The following is a 24924-nucleotide window of genomic DNA, read 5'->3' on the forward strand; positions in this document are numbered from 1 at the left end:
GGGGGTCTGCTCTTGGGCCCCCCCAATCCCTGGCCCAGAAGGAGTGGAGGGTCTGGTGCTCCCCACAGTGGCCTGGGCTCCCTGGGTAGCTCTTACTTTGGCCTGGCTCCAGCTTTCGGCCTGGCCAGGGCCTTGGGGGGAAGAAGAGGAACAGGGGGTGGGAGGAGGAAGAGAAGGTGCACGGGTGGAGCCACAGTTCTGGTACTGGTGGACCTCCCACATTCTACACAGATTCTGGCACTCCTGAGGCCCCCAAATTGGCCGGGACCCCTTGGCACAGGCCCTGTGGATTCCTGCGTTAATCCACCCCACCTAGCTCTAAACGATCTTATTATTGATGGAAATATATTTTCATCCATTTGTATGTGTTCAGTGAAATCAATGTTTATCAACATTTACCAATAAAAATCTAATCTTTCTAAGCCTAATTTAAATTAAATACTTTTTGTAACCCTTGAAAAGTGAGGTTGGGCTGGACCGGGCTCACCGCAGGGCCCAGTTACAAGGCAAGTCAAATTCCCCATGCATAGTTGTTTGCCACGATTAGGAGAATCCACGCTTTAATACAATTTTATTTGCACTGTGGACAACACAATTATATTTAATGGTTGGAGAAAGGTGCTGCCTGACAACCTAGGCAGTAACAGAATTTCCAAACACGGTCCTGTAACTTTGTCTCACTTAACTCTACAAACAAAGAGTGTTAGATCATAGATTCCTCTAGCTATACCAGACAACTAAGTGCTGTCACACTTGTAGTGAAAATTGGCACTTACGTGAGCCAAACTGGGTGCAACTCGCAGCATTTCATCAATGGGTATGTTTATGTATGTGAGAGAGGAACTCATCGAGAGAAAGTAAAGACATGAATTATGTTATGCACTAAATTCTGAAGGAGGCTATCTCTTGTGGGAATTCCCTAATTTAGGTTCTGCTCCTGCGAAAGTTCTGCCTCCCTCACTCACAAACCTCCCCGACTGGTCAAGTTTTCATTGTTCGAAAGCAGCCTGGGAAGTGGTAGATGTGAGTTTTCTGAGGGAGAGAGCGTGTTGTGAAGGGCTTTTACTCCTGGGGCAGAAATCGCCAACAGGCCTCTCTCAACTGGGATTGAGTGCAGAGTGTGACCTGTGTTACTAAACAGACTGGGTCCTTCCTTGGGACCTGCAACCTAGAGGTCACCCACATGTGTATGCTGAAGCCAGGTTTGTGGCTGACCAGATGAGACACAATCTTAAATCCGTGGCTCTCAACCTTTTCAGACTACTGTACCCCTTTCAGGAATCTAATTTATCTTATGTACCCCAAGTTTCATCTCTTACAAACTACTTGCTTACAAAACCGGACTTAAAAATACAAAAGTGTCACAGCAAACTCCAACTGAAAAAATTGCTTCCTTTCTAATTGTTACCATATCATTATAAATCAATTGGAACAGCAATACTGTACTTACATTTCAGTGTATAGTATATAGAGCAGTATAAACAAGTCATTGTCTGAAATTTTAATTTGTACAGTCTTTTTACGGAGCCTCTTGTAAAACTAGGCAGATAGCTAGATGAGTCGATGTACCCCCAGAAGACCTCTGGTACATGTACCCCTGATTGAGAACCACTGTTTTAAGCAAAAAGAAAAGGAGTACTTGTGGCACCTCAGAGACTAACACATTTATTAGAGCATAAACTTTCGTGAGCTACAGCTCACTTCATTCCTCCTTTCCCCCCCCTGCTGCTGGTGATGGCTTATCTTAAGTGATCACTCTCCTTACAGAAAGCTTATGCTCTAATAAATTTGTTAGTCTCTAAGGTGCCACAAGTACTCTTTTTCTTTTTGCGAATACAGACTAACACGGCTGCTACTCTGAAACCTCTCCTTACAGTGTGTATGATAAACCCATTGTTTCATGTTCTCTGTGTGTGTGTATATAAATCTCTTCTCTGCTTTTTCCACCAAATGCATCTGAGGAAGTGAGCTGTAGCTCACGAAAGCTTATGCTCTAATAAATTTGTTAGTCTCTAAGGTGCCACAAGTCCTCCTTTTCTTTTTGCTCTAATAAATGTGTTAGTCTCTAAGGTGCCACAAGTACTCTTTTTCTTTTTGCGAATACAGACTAACACTGCTGCTACTCTGAAACCTCTCCTTACAGTGTGTATGATAAACCCATTGTTTCATGTTCTCTGTGTGTGTGTATATAAATCTCTCCTCTGCTTTTTCCACCAAATGCATCCGAGGAAGTGAGCTGTAGCTCACGAAAGCTTATGCTCTAATAAATTTGTTAGTCTCTAAGGTGCCACAAGTACTCCTGTTCTTTTTGCTCTAATAAATGTGTTAGTCTCTAAGGTGCCACAAGTCCTCCTTCTCTTTTTGCGAATACAGGCTAACACGGCTGCTGCTCTGAAACCTGTTTTAAGCAGTAATTGGAAGGGTTTGGGGCCACCATGGCCATTCGGACCCAGAAAGGCCGCCCCCGCAGCGGCCGCCCTGGGCCCCGAGAGGGGCGCTCTGGGAGCTGCTCAAGAAATCCGCTTGCAGCCACCGCTGACTCCAGCCGCCTGTGAGCGCTGCTGAGCCAGCCCGAGAGGCAGGGAGCGGGCCCAGCACAGAGGCCTGCCTGTCTCGGAGGGAGCTGAGGGCGAGGACTCAGCAGCGGAGGCAGGCCCCGCTGTCGCGCGGGAGGCGGAGCTGCTGGCCCAAGGCCGCCGGGGAAGCGGAGCAGAGACGGCGGAGCGCGCAGGTCACCTCCGGCCCCTCCAGCCAGCTGGGCCCGGGGATCCTGCCGCTCCTCGCCCGCCGCCGCTGAGCTGTCCTGCCGGCACTCGCGGCGGCTGGGCGGGACGGAGACCCCAGGCTCCCCGCCTGGGCGGGGCTCAGCTCGGCCCCCTCCCGCGGGAAGGGACTCCTTAAATAGCGGCTGGAGGCCGGCTGCTGCCCTGCCCGGCGCCTCTCCCCGCCCCGCCACCAGCCCTCGCTCCGGCTGCATCTTCCCCTCCCGCTCAGAGGGACTCGGAGCGTCGGGATCCGCGGCCGCGGGCTTCGCGCTGTACGTACCCCTGCCTTGTAGGGGCGGGATTTTCCTCCCTCTGCCTCCTCTCCAGCCCTCCGAGCCCCCCGCGCGCTCGAGATCGGCTTCCTTTGCGCCCTGAGCCTGGTTCATGCCATATAGGTGGGGTCATCTCAAAGGGCTGGGTCGGGACCCGTCCTGCCCTGGCCCGCGGAGCATGGATGAGAGGGGCTCTCTCTGATTTCTGTGTAGGTTACTGTGCCGTTGGGGGCGCTTTTCCTGCGCCCTTTTCTGCCCTTTAGCTTCCTGGGATCGGGAGCATACGGCGAACTTCCACCCAGGTCTGTGTCTCGGCCTGAGTCTGCTTTGTCCGGCGCTTTCAGTGACTCTTGCGTTCCTTTGCAAGCTTTCGCAATATCCGCTCTCTGCGAGGCTGCCCACAAGAATGTGACGTGTTCGTATAATGCTGGCTGGTGACTTTTGAGTCTGAATCTGTTATGCTGTTTCTTTTTAAAAATATGTTTCTATAACCGCATTTTCTCTTCCGTTGTTGAAATTTTATATGCCTAGAACGTAGCCCTGCTCGCCCTAAAGACTGAAGTCCTCTTTCTGGTCACAGATGACATATAGGACACGGCATGAGCAATGACGGGTTTCAGAGCAGCAGCCGTGTTAGTCTGTATTCGCAAAAAGAGAAGGAGGACTTGTGGCCCCTTAGAGACGAACACATTTATTTGAGCATAAGCTTTCGGGAGCTACAGCTCGCTTCATCGGATGCGTTCCAAGAGCACTCACTGCAAGCTTTCCCTATGCTGTCCTAGAAGAAAGTGTAGTGCTAAGGCCCATTCAGTGATCTCTCTACTGAGATGGCTAAGAAGGGTGCCACTTAGCAGTCACCTTATTGTAACATTTCACGTTTTTGCAGGGGTGGGGTACCCTACCCTTGTCTAGAATGCAAACTACCAAAAGTGATGTAATATTATTAAAATAATTAGTGATTGATAGAAGCATCTTTTTGTCAGCAGTGAACCAAGTTTAGCTAAAAAGGAAATAGTATGATCTCGTTAATAGCGTACTAAGAATTCTTGCCTCTCTCGAGTCAATTTATTCTATATACACTAATACTTCAGTATATTTTGGGGAGCGGGAGGAAAGAGGAAGGCAATCTCTACTACTATAGTAAAAGTAATGTGATGACCTGGAAAATGACTGATAGCTATCTCCAGTCAGATTTATGAATTGTAAAACACAAGGGGAAATAGAGCTGAATCCTGTCATGATTACAGTGATCCTAAAATACTGAGACAACATGATCGATGTAATTGTGTAGTTTTAAGGGCTCAGCACTGGCTCCTATGAAAATCAGGGGCAAAACACCTACTAATTTAAATGGGAGAAGGATCTGGACTTATTGTCCATTGTGTTCAAAAAAAGGTGTGATAGACACACTTTAGAAATTTCTAAAATGAATAAATTAATGAGTTGTGGAAGAAATGGGGGGCTAATTGTGAGACATTCCTCATTAAAATATAAGCTATATCAACATTATTTCTAAAATTAATTTTGATAGCATACAACTAAGTCTTTAGTTAAGTCACTGTTCAGCATGGTTGATTTGATAGCTGTGTTTGGTTTAATAAGTTTTCAAAACTTTATAAGCATTTATCTTTTCCATGGTCCAGTCACTGAAGTGGCTGAGCACTTGCTAGTCCCAAAGACTTCAATGAGAGGTTGCTCAGTACAGACAGAATAGGCACTCTGGTGATTAATTTTGAGAATCATTACTGTTTGGCTAGCAGTGAGTCGTTTATCATGATTTAACATTGATGAAACTAACTAAAATTAAAATTAGACTGTGAAGTAAAACTTTTATTAATGGATAGACTCAATTTACACTTTAGACCATGCAAAACTAGTTTTTCTATTAAACAGGAATCATCTTTGTTTGTCATATTTTTAGTTCCTGTTTTAAGATGGCCATGGAAAATAGTTAGCATTTTTCTAATGATCTATGTACATCTCATTACAAAGATGCTAGCAGAATTTCCCTAGCTAGTATAGCTAGGATTTAAGTGTTCCTGGACACAAGAGACTAACTAGCTAATTTCAATGCCTGCTCAATTGGGATGCTCTTTTTATGATTATACTAAGTATGTAAGGAAATGTTTCTGATTGACTATGATAGCATAACGGAGACTATCTGTGGCTTTTACTGTTTGAATTACTGTACAATGACCTTGCCTCTTTTTTTAATCTCTCTTTCCCTCTCTGTCCCCTTCTCCACTAGAGTAACCATGTTTGAAATTAAGAAAATCTGCTGTATTGGTGCAGGCTACGTTGGTGGACCAACATGTAGTGTCATTGCACATATGTGCCCTAAAATCAAGGTTACAGTTGTTGATGTTAATGAAGCTAGAATCAATGCCTGGAACTCTGATACACTTCCAATTTATGAGGTAAACTTGGGTTTATTATAGCATTTCTTTCTTTAATATAAAGTATTTGCCTCTGCTCATACAGCCCCCCCCCCCCGCCTGTCTTTGACTCTTAATGGCTGTTCTAGGAACATCAAAATTACATGCCTCATTTAAAAAGAATGCTTCTTCAACAACTATACATTAAGCGTGTGCGGTAAACAAGGGTTTGAAATGACCAGTTGCTTCCATGAACTTACTGCTGTCAGATGCTGGAGCATGTTTCAGAGATGACTGACTTAGGCCTTGTGTATCCTGGTCAGGAAAAAATGTTTACTGTATCCAGTAAATCATACAAAATCATGGTTCTTTTTTGGGCCCTGTGTACACCACACTCTTATAGCTGAGTCAGCAGACCCAGTTATGACAAAATTTTCTCCTTTGTTACAACACAGTTCCAATATGTAATGTGGATGGCAATCTGCGTCCCAGGAAGACGCTTTGGACCACTGTGGTTAGGTTCCATCCACACTACAAATTGTAACCAAGTTGCAAATCAGGGGACAGCCAGCCATATTGCAGTTGTGTCTCCTGACTCTGTTGTAACTGTAAGGCAGCTGAGCTCCTAGAAGGGAGAGAACAACTTTCCTGGTGGAGACCGGTCCTAACTGTGCTATTCACTCCTGTGGAAACAGGCCATCAACATTTAAGGAGTCAGTGAAGAATTCACCACTTTTTCCTACACCATTGCAAATGGCTATGAAATGGTGAATCACATTTTCACCTAGGATACAAGTGATATAGCAACATACAGGAAAATGAGAAACCATCGTGGGGCTCATTCAGCCATTCTTAAAGCGAGTAGTACCTCACTACACAAGCAGTCTTGCTGATTTTTGACTGGCATCAGGGTAGCAAAATCTGGTCCTATGCTAGTTGTTCACTGGAATCTGGTGTTTCTTAAAGTTAGGATTTTTGCTAGAGCTTTAGTCCTTCCTATGAGGAGGCAGCTTTTTTTAAACCTGAATGATATCCTGATGACCACCAGGGGTACCAAAAACTTTTAAATTCCTAACCAGTAACACTTCACATCTTTGTTTTGTTTTTTTTAGTTATAAAATAATTTTTCAGTAAGCACATACACTAATTTCAATAAGAAAAGGAGTACTTGTGGCACCTTAGAGACTAACAAATTTATTAGAGCATAAGCTTTCGTGAGCTACAGCTCACTTCATCGGATGCATCCGATGAAGTGAGCTGTAGCTCACGAAAGCTTATGCTCTAATAAATTTGTTAGTCTCTAAGGTGCCACAAGTACTCCTTTTCTTTTTGCGAATACAGACTAACACGGCTGCTACTCTGAAACTAATTTCAATGTCAGAGATCTGTTGATATGTAACATTATCATTGCTTTTTACACTACAAAAGGATTTCCATCGTCTTGTATACAAATTACCATTTTTAGCACTTGATCTTTTACAGATTTTGCTCATTAAAGAGTAGCTCTCACCACCCCCCACTCCCCTTGTTGTTATAAATAACAAAATTGACATGAAAACTTACTGACTCAGGGCTCAAGATATACCTGCCCACACTTTTTAATGGAAAAAGCGAATGTTTTTGCTCAACCCTCAAAAGCAAGGAAAGTAGAATTTTCCAAGCTTGCCTTACGTTGTTCTTTTGGCCATAATAAGAGATAAGCTTGTTTCTTGTCTTATAATGTTACCTCTGATTTTTACCCTTCCTGTAATATCAAATACAGGACAAAGTTGGTCTGTTGACCTTTGTTTAAAAAAAATCAAACTCATAGCCTTTGCCTCTTGTTTCTAGAGCTTGGTTAAAATTTACTAACAGTAAAATTTACAGCATTCAGATTAGTGAATAAGAATTTTGAGAAGAATTGAGTACAGATCTTAATGTGGATGAGCAAATGTTTTGTTTTTTTATTAAAATTTAAACTGTTTGAGCAAATTAAAACACAGCTAGTCTCTTCATACCAGAAGCACATCTGTTTCCCAGCAGGATGTCTGTTACTTGCAAAGAATACCCCCAAAACCTCTCAGAATGAGTTCAGATAGTTGCAATTCTTGACCCCTGACACTTTGTGCTCCACCCTCTTCAACTGCCATATCGGAAAATACAAGCTAATCCTTTGGTTTCTACATGAGCAGTCTTTGTATCTGAATCCCAGCAAAAATCACAGCTGGAATGTTAATCTTATTCATAATTGGGTTCTGGTGTTTGTTTGAAATGACTCAGGTTCTGTGGCAATGATTTTCTACTTGAGTTACTTTTTTATTTCTGTTAGGCCAGATGTCTAGTAAACAGTGAGACAGCAAAAAATGTCTTTGTCTGCGTAAGGTGCAGCTTTCCTCCCTTCCCCCAAACTGAACCTTCACCTTGATGGCAGTTACTGAAAATGGATCTTCTGTCATTCTTTTTATAGTACTTTCATAAGTAGGAGAGTTTGTGATTCGGTTAAATTCACAATTCTTTACTATTTTATTTAGAATAGTGTCTTTAGTTTCTGTCAAATAATTAAAACATTTTTGTATGAAGTACTACTACATGGAGTTTGTCCAGGTGTATGAATAGCCAGAGGCCCCATGTAAGTGTGGGGAGGTGTTGGGAAAGGATCCCAGTGCTATGTTTCTGTGTAAGAGAGGGCTATAATTAGTTTGTACTCAGTATGGTCCTCTGTGAATCCATACAAGTTTTATTTTCTGACAGATCTGAAATTACTTTTAATAAAGATAAAATTAAAAAACTTGAAAACAGAACCTTTTGTTGTACTTAAAGTTGTGTTCTGCCTGCTTGAGTATACTGTTACCTGTTTTAATCAAATGTTGACTATTAAATACTTTGTCTCTCTGAAGCCAGGGCTAAAAGAAGTGGTAGAGTCCTGCCGAGAAAAGAATCTCTTCTTTTCCACCAATATTGACGATGCCATTAGGGAGGCTGATTTGGTATTTATTTCTGTAAGTAGTTTCTTTTGCACTTTGATACTTATTATCATTATTATATTGCTGTGCTCAAATGTGTGTGTGGCGGGGGTGTTTCAATTTTTTTTATACAGGTCCTTTATTTTGTTTGAAGAGGTGATGTAGTTTCAGGAGGCATAACAGACTTTGTGCTGCATTGTGCGGGTTTTACCAGGCAGGTATGCTTAGCTTTCAATGAGGATGATAAAACTCTTAACCTTCTTCCTTTGCTGTTATTTATCTCTCTCTATCTGTAAAGCACCCAACCAACTTTTGGACTCTATATATACAAATATTAAGCTTGTTACTTTACATAGCTGAGTATTTTCTGAAGACACAATACAAAATAAGGCCACAGTCTTATAACAGAATCCACTAGTGTGGACTTCTATTTGTAGCATTCCGCTGAAGTTGATGGGACTCGTGCAGAAATAAGAGTCCATTAGCAGGTTTCCTTGCAGGATTGGCAATGAAAATTGTATAATACTTATCTGGATATAAAGAGTCTTTAATTTTTTTTTCAGTACTTTTTAAAATTCAGTTAATTAGTGGAGAGGAGAAGACTGCAGCATTTTTTAAACACACATTTGTGGCATTTTGCAGTGTCGAAAGTCATTTACCTAGTTCCATATCCAACAGAACTACGTAATAACAAGCTCTGGGGCTGCAGGCCAGTTATTGTTCTATTCTTCAAGTACTTTACAGCGAGCTATGATATTGGGAAGAGTTCTTGTTCTCCGTCCCCTGGGAGAATCTTCTGCATGAATCATTAAAGTCTAATATTAATGTTATGAAATCACTGAACCAGTTATTGGATGACAGCCATTAATTCAGCTTGTAGATTGCCAGCTGAGTTCCTGTCCCTGGCTGGTAAAACATGCTGTCTTGTGTTTTAATTTCAATATTCTTGCCTTCAGTTTGTAATGAGAAGGACCCTCTATGTTCAGTTAAGTGAAATATTGCCCTACATTGACACTTCCCCCCACCCTACTCAAGTACAGCAATTATCAGGAGCTCTGTGGCTGGTCTGGTTTTGGGGGGTAGCCTCCCTACTATTCACATCAGAGTTGAGGGAAATAAGGGGGAATTGAATCTTTGCACATATTGCGGCTTGAATTGGGGAGAAGACTAGAAATGGCTCTTTGTGGGTATGGGAAAGCAATTCTGAATAAACATTAGACTCTGCTGAAGCCTGCAGAGATGCTATGAATAATGCTCCTTGTGTAAATCCCATTTGACGATGAACAGAGTTTAGTGATTTTTTTTTTTTTTTTTTTTACAACTTAGAATGAGTAATTGATAAGTCTCTAGCTGTTGATTGATCTGGCAGCCAGTAACTGGCTGAATCAGTAGAACAGAAGCTTTCCTGTCCTTAGAGTGCAATCTCATGTATGCAGGAGTTCCTGTATCTTCAGACTTGTGAAAATTTTGTTAAGACTCTAATAACTTTTTTTTCCTTCCCGTGAATTTGTAACTAGGTTAACACCCCAACAAAGACCTATGGGATGGGAAAAGGTCGGGCAGCTGATCTGAAGTACATTGAAGCATGTGCTAGGCGGATTGTACAAAATTCAAATGGTTATAAGATTGTCACCGAGAAAAGCACAGTCCCAGTACGTGCAGCAGAGAGTATTCGTCGGATATTTGATGCCAATACAAAACCTAATTTGAATTTGCAGGTAAAAATCTAGAAGTTATGGACTAAAGTGTCTCCTCTCCCTCTGCCCCCCTGCCAAAAAATTCCTTGAGTTTTACTTCAAACTTTATTTTCCTGTCTGTTTGCAGGTGTTGTCTAACCCAGAATTCCTAGCAGAAGGAACAGCTATCAAAGACCTAAAGAACCCTGACAGAGTGCTGATTGGTGGAGATGAGACTCCAGAAGGACAGAAGGCAGTCCATGCGCTATGTGCTGTGTATGAGCACTGGGTTCCCAAAGAAAAAATCCTCACAACCAATACTTGGTCATCTGAGCTTTCCAAATTGGTTCGTTATCAGTTATGTTGCTATGTCAATCAACAACTTAAATACAAAATATCAGCACTGATATTACTAAGAATAATAAAAAGCTATAGCAACTAGTTATCTGAATGCTTAAGAGATTCCAGTATTGCATATCAAAATTGTTTGTTCACAACTTATTAGTTGGCTTTTCTGTATCAGAAAAGACCTTAACCAAAATCAGTTATTTTGGAAATGAAATCATACATATTGGAAACAGCAGAAAATGGTAACATCAACCAAAAACCAAATCTGTGTACACATTGAAATAGTCGTCCTCTTTTTAGCTGTACCAAAAAAAAAAAAAAACAAAAAACACCAAACCACATCTCTCCACTGACTTACAGACATGTTATTTACAGGAGGGGAAACCAAATCTGTGGTGTTTGTGTTTTTTATTTACAGGCAGCTAATGCTTTCCTTGCCCAGAGAATCAGCAGCATTAACTCAATCAGTGCTCTGTGTGAAGCTACAGGAGCTGATGTTGAAGAAGTAGCAAGAGCCATTGGAATGGACCAAAGAATAGGAAATAAGTTTCTGAAGGCCAGTGTTGGTAAATGAAGAATCTTTTTCTCTTTTTAGACTTGGTAGGAGAACTGTCTCTATCCAGCACAATAGCTCAACTGGAAACATTTAAAAATAAGTACTGGTATTCTGAAATGACTGTTCAAAGCACAACATCGTACAAAAGACCTACTGTCGTGTTGTGATTGATGTAGTATTGTTTTTTGTGGTTTTTTTTTTTTAATTCTTTAATGAAAGAGATTAAGGATTCAGATTGTCCTCTCTAAAGTCTCACACTTCCAGTTGGCATGGACTAACTAGAAAGTTAGTTTCATCTTTCTAGAGCATTCCCTACTGGGTGGTTGATGGGTAGCTTTCTAGTTACTACATAGTCTGTCCACATTCTAGTCAGCAGAGTGAATTCAGTTATCCAGACTTTGGTATTGCAGACTGAAATATGATAGGGAAAGCTATCAGTATGCAAATTCTACAGCCCCAGTCTGACTGGCCAGATATCCTGAGGCTCTGCCTTGGGGACATGAAACTTCATGGAGCATGTCCATTAGTTGGTCAGTGGAAAAAGATGCAACCCTATTCACATGGCTACAATCTCCATACTAAAAATATTTAATTTTTAAAATTACTTTTACCAAATGTTGTCTTTTCCACAAATGTTTATATTAGAGGAATGGCAAGTGGCAGAATCTGTTATCCAAAATATGCCCATTTTTCAGATACCTACCTCTTTGGCTTGGTAGAGGGGAGTCTGGATCCTGCCACTCATTATCTAAACCCCTCATCAGCTTTTTGTTCTTCTTTGGCTCCTGACTATGATAGTGAGTGAGAATCAAGAACCCTTTTAAAACTAGTTTAAATCTAATCTCTGTGGTTGGTTTTTTTTGTTTGTTTGTTTTTGGGGGGAGGGGAGGAAGGGGGAGGTTTGGTTAAACTACATTGCACAGATCACTCTGGGTAGTGATCCTTTGGGGAAGAAGCAGCAGGTCTGTTGAGGTCAGTGGCAAAACTGACAGGATTTTAGGTCCTATTAGCTGCTAAAGTAAATAGGATTGAGGAACAGAATTTGGAAGAATCCTAGGAGTTTAGTGCAAAAGACTGGCAGCCCGTCCCTGAAAAACTATTTTTGATATCTTGGTCAATAAATGCCAAACTTCAGGGGCTGTGGTGTGCCATTTTTAAAGTGTGTATGTGTTGTGGAGGGGCATAGATTTACTCTTCTCCCCACCTGACTCCCACCCCTGGCCCTTGAGCCCCTTACCCATACCCTCTTAGGAGCCTCAGCCTTGGAGGGGGCCCCTTTACCATCCCCTCCCTACTAGTGAGCCTCAGCCTCAGGTGATGGGACTGTCCCACTTCCCAGATGGTCACTGATGTTGAGACGAGCCTCTGCCGTTTCGGCAGCCAGTAGATGGGGGCATGGCAGAGTGCATGCTGTGCATGCAGAGCAGGATCCAGGTGTAGGCCACAATGTGCTCCCAGCCGTGATATGTGTGGCTGCTACTTTAAGATCAGTGCACACGCAGCCACAATAAAAAAATCTGGCAAATTACATCTCTTGACCAGCAACCAGCAAGAGTAGAGAAACTGGCCAGGCCTGTCAAAAAGTGGCCTCCATCAGCTCCCTGGCGTATTCCAGACATAAAATACATATTGCTAAGTACACTAATCTTTTACTGATGAAGACCATCTGTTGAGTAACCATTTCCTTTCTTTCAGGATTTGGTGGTAGCTGTTTTCAGAAGGATGTTCTGAATTTAGTGTACCTTTGTGAGGCTCTGAACTTGCCTGAAGTAGCTCGCTATTGGCAACAGGTATGAGTCCATTCACTAGTATAAAACTTATTCAAACAGGGCACATCACTGTTACCTCTGTAATGAGCCAATAATTCTTCAGCTTGTAACTTTTCAGCATTGTCTGTGGCAAATTATCATTTATCCTTCAGTTTGATTGGAACTGAAAATAAAATATACCCTTAACTGTAGAGGTAATTATTTTTTAATAAATACTTTGTATAGCACCTTTCACCAGAGGTTAATAGGATGCTTTACAAATGTAATAAATGAGGATTCAACACCCCTTCAGGGTGGGTATTACTATCCCTATATTACACGGAAGTGTAATCTCAGGCAGACCCATCCAGGCTAGCTTTAGCTGTGCTACCATGGCTAAAAATAGCAATGTTGATGTGATGGTTTAGGGTAACCCAGGGTTCTGGGTGGGCTTGTACAGCCTGCACTGCTGCAGCTATACTGCTGTTTTTAGCCATTGTGCCACAAGTAAAGCTAATGTGGCTGTGTCTATGAAACTGCAATCACACCTCAGATTGCAGTGTAGTTGTAACCCTCTGTGCCTTTGGTAAATGACTTGTCCAGCACAACACAGGGCTGGGAAGAGAACCCGGGTCTCCTGACTCCATGTCTGTTCTTTAACCACAATCTATCCTCCTTGTCTCAGTCTAGCATTAATGAAGGCAACTTATTTTAATACACTTTCAAATAACTCTATAAAGTTTTTAAAGAAAACCCACAAGAACCCGCGTGCTGATTCCAACACTTTGCTGCTGATAACATTGTAAAGACCCTCACTAGCCAATTACTTGATTAAGCAAAAGACTAACATATGGGCTGTCAGGTATCCATGTGGATAGTGCATTGTGTTATCATGCGAGAACAGTTTCTAGCTCCACTACTAGTGCTCTGATTTTGTGTGTGTGTATTGTAGCCTGGTTGCTACACAACATCATAGGTAGAAAAAGCATTGTCTTGTCATTATCCTGAGTATGTGAAACTGCAGGAGTTAACCACATTAGCTGGATGATTTTAAGATGAGGAATAGCAATGAAATGAGCATTAACCATCAAGTTGAGAAGAAAGAGACAAATTTACACTTAATGTTTCAGCCTGTCTGGCTCTAAGATCAAGATAAGACAATCAGGTTTCATTCTGACAAAGAAGGAATAGAAACTTTAAAAAAAGTTTAGAGTTGCATTGGTGCAAACTAAGATGTTACTTTAAACTGGTATAAACTTTCATGTGGACATTTAGGGGGCTGATCTACAAACTTTTTGTAGGGTTTTAAATATATCTGTTTTAGAAACAGACGTAGGCCTGGTCTACACTAAAAAGGTAGGTCAACCCAGCTGTGTTGCTCAGGGTCATGAAAAATTCACAGCCCTGAGGAATGTAGTTAAGCTGATCTAACCCTTGGGGTAGACAGCACTGGGTCAACAGAAAAATTCTTTCATTGTCCTAGCTACCGCTTCTCGGGGAGGTGGATTATGTACACCAGTGGGAGAACCCCATTGTAGCATTTCATATGTAGACAATCCCATAGTGAGTGGAAGCCCCTAGCATGGGCAAATTTTTTGGCCCGAGAGCCACATCGGGATGCAAAACTGTATGGAGGGCCGGGTAGGAAAGGCTGTGCCCTCCACAGCCTAGCCTCTGCCCCCATCCACCCCCTCCCACTTCCCGCCCACCTAAGAACCATCCAACCCCCCTGCTCCTTGTCCCCTGACCCCTCCACAGGACCCCCTACCCCAAACTGCCCTCCATGGGACCCCACCCCTTTTCCAGCCCCCCTTGCTCCCTGTGCCCTGACTGCCCTTACTCAGAACCTCCACCCTACTGAACCGCTCCCTATCCCATGACTGCCCCCTGGGACCCCCTGACCCATATCCAACAACTCCGCAGCCGCCGCCTTACCATGCCCCTCAGAGCAGCAGGAGCTCGCAGCCCGGCTGCCTGGATGGTGGCATAAGTATGGGGGAGGGGGGGAAAGCAGGGGAGGGGCCAGGGACTAGCCTCCCCAGCCAGGGCTCAAGGGCAGGGCAGGATGGTCCCACAGGCCGTAGTGTGCCCACCTGTGAGCTATACCAATAAAAGGTGTGGTTTATATTGATTTGATTAGGGATGGGTTTAAGATACACCAGAATAAACTGCTCTTAATTTAATTTGTGTCCACATTGTTGTTTGCATTCGTTTAATTAAATTGGTTCAAATAAGCCATACAAGTTTGTGTGTAGACAAGGCTTTAGATTCTGGAGGATACAGTCAAGTCTGTAGGCATAAGGCCCAGATGAGATCATTGAAGGTATTTAGGCACTGAACTTCCATTGGTCCTAAAACATTAATCTTAAACTCTCCTCTTAAGTGCTTTTCTGCTACCTTGCCACCTCATTTCTTCCCCTGGGGCAAAGAGTAATTTACACACCAAGTATAGAAAACCAAATCAGTGCAAGTGACATTATTTTACCACTAACATCCATTTTCTGAGCAACTTATACCTGACGTGGGCCATATGCCACTGTTCACATCACTGCTAAGTGTAGTTTTGTTCGTTGCAATGAGAATGTGCTCATGTTCAGAGTCACAGAGAAGACTATTGCCTACATTATCTGAGGTATGTATTCCTTTGACCGAACAATCTTTGGGAAAAACCTGGCTTTCTTACTTGGTCATTGGAGGCAATGGTCTTAAAAAGACTAGGGATCAAGGGCTAAAATGTTGGGGGAAGGGGCAAAAACCAGCAGCTCTACTTCAGAGGTAGAGAGTAATTTACATATGGCCTCCAAGCCTTTCTCAAAGAGAAGTATTTTTATCATTAAAGTACATCACTACCACTTACATCCATGCCAGTCTTTGTGTATTAACATGTTACAGTATGCACTAAACTGGTACTAAAACTGCCTGACTATTGTGTAAAATAGATTTACTATTTAATATATATTCACAAACCTAGAGGGAAGTGTAGTTTTTGCTGTAGTCTGCTGGGATAATGCTGTTATTTTCTAAGATCATTTTCTCCCTGAAATTTATCACAATGCTCACTCCTATTGTTGCTTTTCATGTCTTAGCCTAGAATAGTGAGCTGTGCATGTGTGTGCTTGTGTGGTTGGGTTTTTTTTGTTTTGTTTTTGTTTTTTGGGGGCGGAGGGGAGGTTTGGTTAAACTACATTGCACAGAAACTACTTTGCACATTAAGATCTGTGGAAAGCTTCCACACAAGGAGCCATGGAGCAACACCTAAAGTTAGGACAAAATTTTCCAAGATCCTTTCTTAAGCAAATGTTCACTGGAAGTTTTACTCATAAGGACAGCAAAATTTGGTTCTTGGTAGTTTCTGAATGTTAAATCAATTGAAAACATCCACTGACTTCAATGGGATCAGGATCAAGACTGTTTTTTCTGCTCCTGTGATTAAAAAAAGCTGGATCAGTCCTTCAGTTATTCATATTTTATCTATTAAAAATAGAAATTGCAACCATGTTAATATTTAAAACATATACATCTGCCTAGTTCAGTTTTAACTGAGTGCTTTTATCAGGAGCAAAGGCTTATCAGCGGCACTCTTTTCCCCAGTAACTATTAACACTGCATTTCTTTGGTCAAGAGTAATCTCATTCATATGATGACCATATTCTGCATAATTTCAGGTGATAGACATGAATGATTACCAGAGAAGGAGATTTGCTTCCCGTATTATTGACAGCTTGTTTAACACAATCACTGACAAGAAGATTGCTATTCTAGGATTTGCATTCAAAAAGGATACAGGAGATACAAGGTGAGAAAATGCATGAAACTAATTAACACTGTCATAAGGCATGCTGGAATGATTTATCTAATTTTGCGCTTCATCTACACAGCTAAAACAACTGTTTACCACCATTTCAACTGTGTAGGTGGGGAAGAGGATCAAATAGATTCCCATCAACCTGTTGTGGCTGAAATATGGTTGGGGGGCACCTGGGGTCAGTGGCTCCAGCTGCTGGGGGTCGCAGCCCAGCTGCTCCGGTTGGCCAGTGACCACTACCCAGGGCTGCTCCAGTCGGCGACAACTCCAGTTGTTGGCTGCAGAGCCAGCTGCTTGGGCAGCCCTGGAATCAACCATACTGGCCCCTGCAGAAGTCACGGAGGGTGCGGAAAGTCACGGAATCCATGACATATATGGAGCCCTACTCATAACTACGCAGAACCATAATGCAGGAGTTTTCTGCTGAGTAACCCTAAACTCAGATACTAGAGTTCTGTATTCACAGGCAGGGAATCTACCACCCTGTTACACCCCATTGAGTGTGGTTTTTGGCTCCATTCAGACTACTTGGCCAAATTACACATTAAATTGTGACTGAACCAGATTATAGTAATAGATTTTAAAAAATATTTTTAAACACTGTAAATGAGGGTTGGCTTTCTGTGGTGGCTGCAACTAAAATTCTGTTTTTATGTTTTTACTGATGATTTACTTTTCTACGGCCGTGTGTTATCCTAGAATTACATTCAATAATTTCAGTTTGAAAGCTTTGACACTGCACATTTCTGAGTATTTGTTCATGTTGTTGTTCTAAATAAATCTAAATGTGTTTGTCTGAAGATTTCCATTAACTGGCTGACTTATTTTCTTAGAGAGTCTTCCAGTATTTACATCAGCAAGTATTTAATGGATGAAGGAGCAAAACTCCATATATATGACCCTAAAGTACCAAGGGAACAGATCATCCTGGATCTCTCACACCCAGGTGTCTCAGAAGATGACCAAGGTGAGGGAATTTTGCTTCTCATAAATTTTATCCTTCTGCTGTGTGTTACCATCAGAATCCATCCAGTGCTCTTAAAATTGCTTTCAGCATGTCGGAGATGGATGCTCAGTTAAATTATTAAATCGGGGGTTTGCCTCAGTTTAAAAAAAACAACTTGACAATGACCCTTTTTATTTCATTCTTCATAGCTTCTAAAATGCTTGCATGTGTGAAAGTTACTTCTGTGCCAGTCTGTCCCCTTTGAGACATTAATTTTAAAGCTGTGTAAAGAGTGTCTCCTGCAATTCAAAAAGAAGATGGGGAAAGGGGAGGGAGGGAGGAAGGAGACTAGTGTCATTCGACCAGCTCCTTCTCCCCTTCCAGGTTCCTAACTGGTACCTGTTCCACAGGCGCCAACTTTTGTTGGTGCCGGTGGGTGTTCGCGCCTCCCTGGCTCCGTCCCGACTCCGCCCCCTCCCTGCCTCTATCCGCCCCCCTCCCCAAATCTCCTCCCTGGCCCTGCCTCTTCCCCAAGCGCACCGCGTTCTCCCCTCTCCCTCCCAGGCTTGCCTTGCGAAACAGCTGTTTCGCAGCGTAAGCACTGGGAGGGACGAGGGAGAAGCGGGACATGTCGGCTCGCTCAGGGGAGGAGGTGGAGGTGAGCTGGGGCGGGGAGGGTGGGGCAGGGAGCTGCCGGTAGGTGCTCCGCACCCACCAATTTTTCCCCGTGGGTGCTCCAGCCCTGGAGCACCCATGGAGTCCGTGCTTATGACCTATTCAGTCTTGTGCCTGGCTAGTCCAGAGAAGAACTCACTATAATTTTCTGGAAGCTAATTCCATAGGCTCTTGGGGGTTGTAGTAAAACTCATCCATGCTAGGAGCACTTTGCTACTATATTATACTGGTATAGCTATACTAACAAAACGCTCCTAGTGTAGACTTGGTCTAAGTCTATAATGTCATAATTCTAGAATGCCCTAACAAAAAATAAATAAATAGAGGAGTGGGGGCACACAGAGACCCTGTTACTGGGGACAAGAGGAGATGGGGGGCACACAGAGACCCTGGCATGAAGAAAGAGGGGGGATGGTACACAGGGAGCTTATGAAGGAATGCATGCAGCCTCTGGTATGTGCAGTGAGCTCGGCTAACAGAAACCATGTAGTGTGTACGCAGTATTAAATAGTAAATGTGCATGGAGTGTTTTGAAAAGCACTGTGCTGCTATTATCACTACTCAATAATGATTATTTTACAATGAGCTCTATCCATGTCTGGATCTGGATCTGTTGGATAATTACTTCTAATTCCTTAGAGAATCTGCAACAAAACTTTCAAACTTAGGTGCCTAACCTAGACGTTCAAATAAGTGCCCTGACCGTACAGAGATGTTGAATGCCCACTGCTGCTGTTGCCTTCAGTGGCTTTAGGACCTTTAGATAAGGGAAAACTCTTCAGGTGTTGTTGACATTGAAAGTTTGTGTTTGAGTAGAGCTAACAGGGAAATTGTCCTACCAGGGAGTACACATCAGAATTCGAGGAAACGGGGAAGCATAAAGCTTCTTTTCCTTTTTTGGTTACAGTGTCTCGTCTGGTCACTATTAGTAAAGATCCATATGAAGCCTGTGATGGAGCTCATGCCTTGGTTATCTGCACTGAGTGGGACATGTTTAAGGTAAAAATAATACCTTTAAAAAACAGGAAAAATTAAGAGGAATTCTGACACTTACGCAAATTCTGTGGGTCATTTACAGGAACTGGATTATGAGTGCATTCACAAAAAAATGCTGAAACCAGCTTTCATCTTTGATGGTAGGAGAGTTCTTGATGATCTTCATAATGAGCTACAAGTCATAGGCTTCCAGGTAACTAGCTGTTTTTCCTTTTGGAGAAGTATGGTTGAATCACAAGAAGAAGCTAGTATGTGAGTTTAATATCTTGCTTTAGAGTTAACCTGTAAAGATCCTTTTTATTAAGCCCTTCTCTGATAGCACTTTTCCTACAGTACAGCTCTGCTTGTAAACATACTGCTTTAAAATCCAAGCCACATCAGGCTGTTCCATCAACATTCAGTAACATAGACAAATGAGTTTACTAGACATAGCTTTACTAGACATAGGCTTTGTCTGCACTAGCACTTTCATCAGCAAAACTTTTGTCAGTCAGGGGTGTGGAGAAAAAAACACTCCCCACCTCCCCTGACCGATATAAGTTTCACCAACAAATGTGCCTGTGAGGATAGCGCTATGTCAGCAGGAGACATTTTCCTGGCATCATGGTTCCCGCCGCTCATTGCGGGTAGTTTAATTACTACACAGGAGACCTTAGAGTGACACAGCGGTATAGCTATGCAGCTGTAAGGCTCTAGTGCAGACATGACCATAGCTGTTATTCTGGCAGCATCAGAATGACGAATATTAAAATTTGAGTGAATGATCTCCTGCTACAAGTATTTCATCATGTCAAAGCTCAGTTAAATTCTGAATAAAACATAAAAACCAAATTAGACAGACATTTATAGCGGAATGTTACCTTCAGCATTTACTAAAGTGTAAAAATCTGAAATAGTTGTCTAAATAACTTGGTTTCTTTCAGAATGTACTAGTACACTAGATAGTTTGAAAGCTGGAATTATCCATCACTGAGGTCTCTATTTAGCACATTGCTATTTGGTCCACTTTTTATCATGTGGCTTGGAGAATCAACTATTGTTTGTGTGTACCCATCTGTAGTAGTTAGCTTTAATAAGCTAAGCAACACATGAGTTCTTGTTCAAGAGGGGAAAATACACCTCTAATTATTCAATGGTTGGGTCTCTAATCTAGTCCACTCTTGAGCAGAATTATTTGGGCCTAATTCTCTTCTTACACCAGTGTAGATTGGGAAAAATTATGTTGAAGTCTATGGAATTAAATGGGTGTAAATGAGAGGCAAATCAGGCTCATCATATGGAAATGACTATGCCTGGTTTTTGTATACACAAGTTTCCTGATTAGTTTGTTTGGCTAGTAAAAACAAGTTGGAAACTCTTAGCCTTACAGAACTACCTTGTTGTTTTTTAAAAAAAGCCAAGCACCATTATTCTTGTGTTTACAATAGGGTCTGTCAAGTGATTTAAAAAAATTAATCGCGATTAATTGCATTGTTAAACAATAATGGAATACTATTTATTTAAATATTTTTGGATGTTTAACATTTTCAAAGATATTGATTTCAGTTACAACACAGAATATAAAGTGTACAGTGCTTACTTTATATTTATTTTTATTACGAATATTTGCACTGTAAAAAAACAAAAGAAATAGTAAAAGAAAACAATATAAAACTTTAGAGCCTACAAGTCCACTTGGTCCTACTTCAGCCAATTGCTCAGACAAATACACTTGGTTATAATTTGCAGGCGATAATGCTGCCCGCTTCTTGTTTACAATGTCACTTGAAAGTGAGAACAGGCATTTGCATGGCACTTTTGTAGCCGGCGTCACAAGATATTTACGTACCAGATGCGCTAAAGATTCATATATCCCTTCATCTTCAACCACCATTCCATAGGACATGCGTCCATGATGATGATGGGTTCTGCTCAATAACAATCCAAAGTAGAGCAGACCGATGCATGTTCATTTTCATCATCTGAGTTAGATGCCACCACTAAAAGGCTGATTTTCTTTTTTGGTGGTTCGGGTTCTCTAGTTTCCTTATCCGAGTGTTGCTCTTTTAAGACTTCTGAATGCATGCTCCACACCTCATCCCTCTCAGATTTTGGAAGGCACCTCCGATTCTTAAACCTTGGGTCGAGTGCTGTAGCTGTTTTAGAAATCTCACATTGGTATCTTCTTTGCGTTTTGTCAAATCTGCTGTGAAAGTGTTCTTAAAACAAACATGTGTTGGGTCATCATCCGAGATAGCTATAACATGAAATATATGGCAGAATGTAAAATGGAGCCGAGTTCTCACCCAAGGAGTTCAGTCGCAAATTTAATTAACTCATTATTTTTTAATGAGTATCATAAGCATGGAAGCATATCCTCTGGAATGGTGGCCAAAGCATGAAGGGGCATATGAATGTTTAGCATATCTGGCACACAAATACCTTGCAATGCCAGCTACAAAAGTGCCATGCAAATGCCTGTTCTCGCTTTGTGGTGACATTGTAAATAAAAAGAGGGTAGCATTATCTCCCATAAATGTAAACAAACTTATTTGTCTTAGCAATTGGCTATACAAGTAGGACTGAATGGACTTGTAGGCTCTAAAGTTTTACATTGTTTTGTTTTTGAGAGCAGTTGTGTAACAAAAAAAAAAATCTATATTTGCAAGTTGCACTTTCATGATAAAGAGAGTGCAGTACAATACTTGTATGAGGTAATTGAAAAATACTGTTTCTTATCATTTTTACAGTGCAAATATTTGTAATAAAAATAATATAAAGTGAGCACTGTACACTTTGTATTCTGTGTTGTAATAAAAATCAATGTATCTGAAAATGTAGGAAAACATTTGAAAATATTTAATAAATTTCAATTGGTTGTCTATTGTTTAACAGTGCGATTAATCGTAATTAATTTTTTTTAGTTAATCGAGTGAGTTAAACTGTGAATAATTGACAGCCCTCGTTTAAAATTAAGATTCGAAATAAATCTTAAACTCTTAAGCACCTACTTCATGTTCCTCCTGTAGGCAGTCCCATTGAAGTCAATGAACATTCACTTTCCTAGCATTAAGGACATACCTAAATATTTCCAGGATTGAGGTCTCTCTTTAAGAATTGTTACAGTAAAGGGCTTGTTTTGCATGTGCAAAATGAGAGATCACTTTTAGTAGACAAACTTCTTTTTTGAATTAGAAATACAACCACTTAATGTGGCTTTTATCCACCGAATATATATAACAAGTGTAGGCAAAGCCCCAAGGTTACTGGTTCATAGATTCCTTACAGGCTGACAAGATTCTCTTTGCACAAGCTTTACATAGCATATTAATTTTCTTTCCTCTTCCAGATTGAAACAATTGGGAAGAAAGTGTCCGCAAAAAGAATTCCTTTTGCTCCTTCATGTGAAATTCCAAAGTTCAGCCTGCAGGACCCACCTGTCAAAAAACCCAGAGTATAAGTTTTACTAGGTACTGAAGGATCACAATGGACCAGTGTTAATTTTTTTTAAAGAAGATATTATTCTTAAACTGTAAATCAATTTTACATTAGAGATGGTAGCCATGTACCTGGTACATGTGAACCCAAATTTTCTAATCTCTCTATTTTTGAAATGTTTTTTGTTTTGTGTTTTTTCAGTTATTGAAGACTGTACAGGCCTGAATGGTTTTAGTAATCAATTTTTTATGAACATTTACTTCAGACTGGGAACTTTTGCTTTTAGAAATATTCACAAGTTGCACTTTAAATTTTTTATAAATAACATAAAGGCCAAAAGTAATTAACATAATTGTTCTTGCTTTGATCCAGGAACATGTGGTGCTCAGTAATGTCATTGGCCTTGCTGAAGATTTTAATTCGACTCTGAGTAATTTTGTTGTCTTAGATGCCTGATCTAACTCACGTGAAAATCAGTGAAAAGATTCTAATTGACTTTAATCAGCGTTGGACTGAGCCATTAAATAGAATATTGATCTGGTTTTAACAATGAGGCCCCAATCCTATTTGGGACTGCTGGGCACTGATACAATATAAATGTTTAGTAATGATGTCAGGGAGCTAGATCCATGTCTGCCATTAATTCTGTGACCGTTCTGAAGTGGGTTTGCAACAACAGTCTGACTTACCAGCTATGTCCTTAATGATTCCTTGGTCTTGGCTCTGTTATACATACCATATAGCATCTGTTGTCAGTTGTAAATTATGGATTTAATTAGACTTTTGGGACCAAATTCTCCTCTGTTTTAGTGTTGCCACCCCAGTGTCTTAAACAGAGAGAAGCATTTGGCCCTCCTGTTTTCTCCTCTTGCTCAGCACTGAGTAAAATAAATGTTTCTGTCCAAGATGATAGATACTCAGTGGTTCTCCCCTTCCTGCTACCATACATGAGCTGAAAACAATGTTCTTCCTACTGAATCTGCAAGAATTTGCCTGTGACTCTTCATAAAGTAGTCCGCTTGCTACCTCACTCTGATTACCAGGAATAAGTCGTGTTTGTTTTTATATTTTTTGCTTTTATTTCTACTTTTCATTGTCCTGATAGGTCCATGCTATTAAATACTTTTTAGTAATAAAGTCTGCATTCCATCTGTTTTGTGGGTTCTTGGCTTGGGGGCTGTGACCAAGGGTATTGTGAGGAGTTTTCAGGGAGCCCATGAGCCCTCCATTTTCTTTATGGCTAGAAGGGTATGGAGACCCCAAAACCCTAAGTAACATGAGCTCATGGGGTTGAAAAGTGCTTACGTTCATAATTGCCAACACTTAGCAGTGTATATTTTGAAGGTGCAGTACAGAACAATTTGTTTATTGCTGTAAGTGATTGGAGCATGTATTTCTATGGCAATAAGATTATGATAATCATTTAACACATGAAACTTTACACGAACATTCTTAATTATCTGCAGTAAGAGCTAGAACCAGAAAGAGATTTAGGTGCCAAGTCTAAAATTTAGATCCTCAAAACCCCTGCTCAGCTGCCTACTTATCCTGTAGGTGCCTAAAGTCTGTAGGCACCTACATTTCTGCCATAGGCCATGTACGCAGCTGCCTAAGTCCTGATACCCAGGTGCCAGGCTCATGCCTAAGCTCCAGCAGGATCATCAAAAGAGGTATTGCTCCACCTATTGGGCTTGCAGGGACTGATCCAGTAGGGGTGCTCACAAGCTGCCTATTGGATCAGGGTCTGCACATAATGCAGGTGGTGGTGCCACTTATCCCCCATTTATAGCCTTTAGCCCAGTGGTTAAAGCACTCAACCAGGATGTGGGAAATCCAGGGTCTCCCACCTCTCGGGTAAGTGCCCTAACTACTAGACTTTGGGGTACTGGGGGTGCAACGGGGGGCTCTCTTAATCCACCATTTAAGATCTTCTACTTGGCATGAAATAGTTAATAGTTAGTAGGCCAGGAGAAGAGTGAATAAGCCTATAGGCCACTAATAAGGGCACACACCTGTGATGTGGAGACTCTAGTCCCTGTTCCAATAACATCCCCACCTGCCCAAAAAAGGCACTTCTGAGCTGAAGGAGGTTGCCTTCCTCCAGCCTGGATTCAGCCTTACCCCCTTCGACTGAGGGGAGGTGTTCAGGGCCTACCTGTCTCCTTGGCATTTCTTATTGGCTCAGTTTGAGTGGCTCCTCACTGGCTTTTGTGGATCCCATCGTTGGGTACGTGACTCTCCCCATGCATTGTACAGGGAATGTGGATGCCTGTTCTGGAGTTCTGGACTCCAGTAGGTGGCAGGGCACAAGTCTCAGCATTGCAATGCCTAACGTTTTAAGTCGCCTTTGTGGATCTAGCCCTAAGACAAAAACTTTCTGTGGGACACAAGCTATGGTTATCA

At 41.6% G+C, this 24924-nt stretch overlaps 2 protein-coding genes and 1 long non-coding RNA gene across 4 annotated transcripts; 1 reads left to right on the plus strand and 2 right to left on the minus strand.

Moving 5' to 3' along the window:
* Nucleotides 1-1551: 1551 nt before the first annotated feature.
* LOC122460041 (translation initiation factor IF-2-like) lies at nucleotides 1552-3151 on the minus strand. The gene is made up of 2 exons (XM_043513852.1): nucleotides 2399-3151; nucleotides 1552-1611 (listed from the first exon to the last, which is right to left on the minus strand). Exons 1-2 carry the CDS (start codon nucleotides 3149-3151, stop codon nucleotides 1552-1554), a joined length of 813 nt encoding a protein of 270 aa, XP_043369787.1.
* On the plus strand, nucleotides 2914-23658 carry UGDH (UDP-glucose 6-dehydrogenase). 2 transcript variants are annotated; one of them, XM_038400339.2, is made up of 12 exons: nucleotides 2914-3037; nucleotides 5286-5454; nucleotides 8289-8390; nucleotides 9872-10072; nucleotides 10179-10376; nucleotides 10797-10944; nucleotides 12630-12724; nucleotides 16348-16478; nucleotides 17321-17454; nucleotides 19016-19107; nucleotides 19187-19297; nucleotides 22433-23658. In XM_038400339.2, the coding sequence occupies exons 2-12, from the start codon at nucleotides 5293-5295 to the stop codon at nucleotides 22541-22543; spliced, it is 1485 nt and encodes a 494-aa protein (XP_038256267.1). In that variant the 5' UTR covers nucleotides 2914-3037; nucleotides 5286-5292; the 3' UTR covers nucleotides 22544-23658. The 2 variants fall into 2 exon arrangements, with proteins under 2 accessions (XP_038256267.1, XP_038256268.1); XM_038400340.2 differs by lacking the exon at nucleotides 2914-3037 and adding an exon at nucleotides 3203-3339.
* LOC122460064 lies at nucleotides 11798-16349 on the minus strand. Its single transcript, XR_006281123.1, has 2 exons — nucleotides 15865-16349; nucleotides 11798-11844 (listed from the first exon to the last, which is right to left on the minus strand). It is a non-coding gene; the product is annotated as an uncharacterized LOC122460064 (long non-coding RNA).
* Nucleotides 23659-24924: the final 1266 nt, after the last annotated feature.

The sequence above is a fragment of the Dermochelys coriacea genome, chromosome 4, assembly GCF_009764565.3.
Source record: "Dermochelys coriacea isolate rDerCor1 chromosome 4, rDerCor1.pri.v4, whole genome shotgun sequence".
Taxonomy (NCBI): domain Eukaryota; kingdom Metazoa; phylum Chordata; order Testudines; family Dermochelyidae; genus Dermochelys; species Dermochelys coriacea.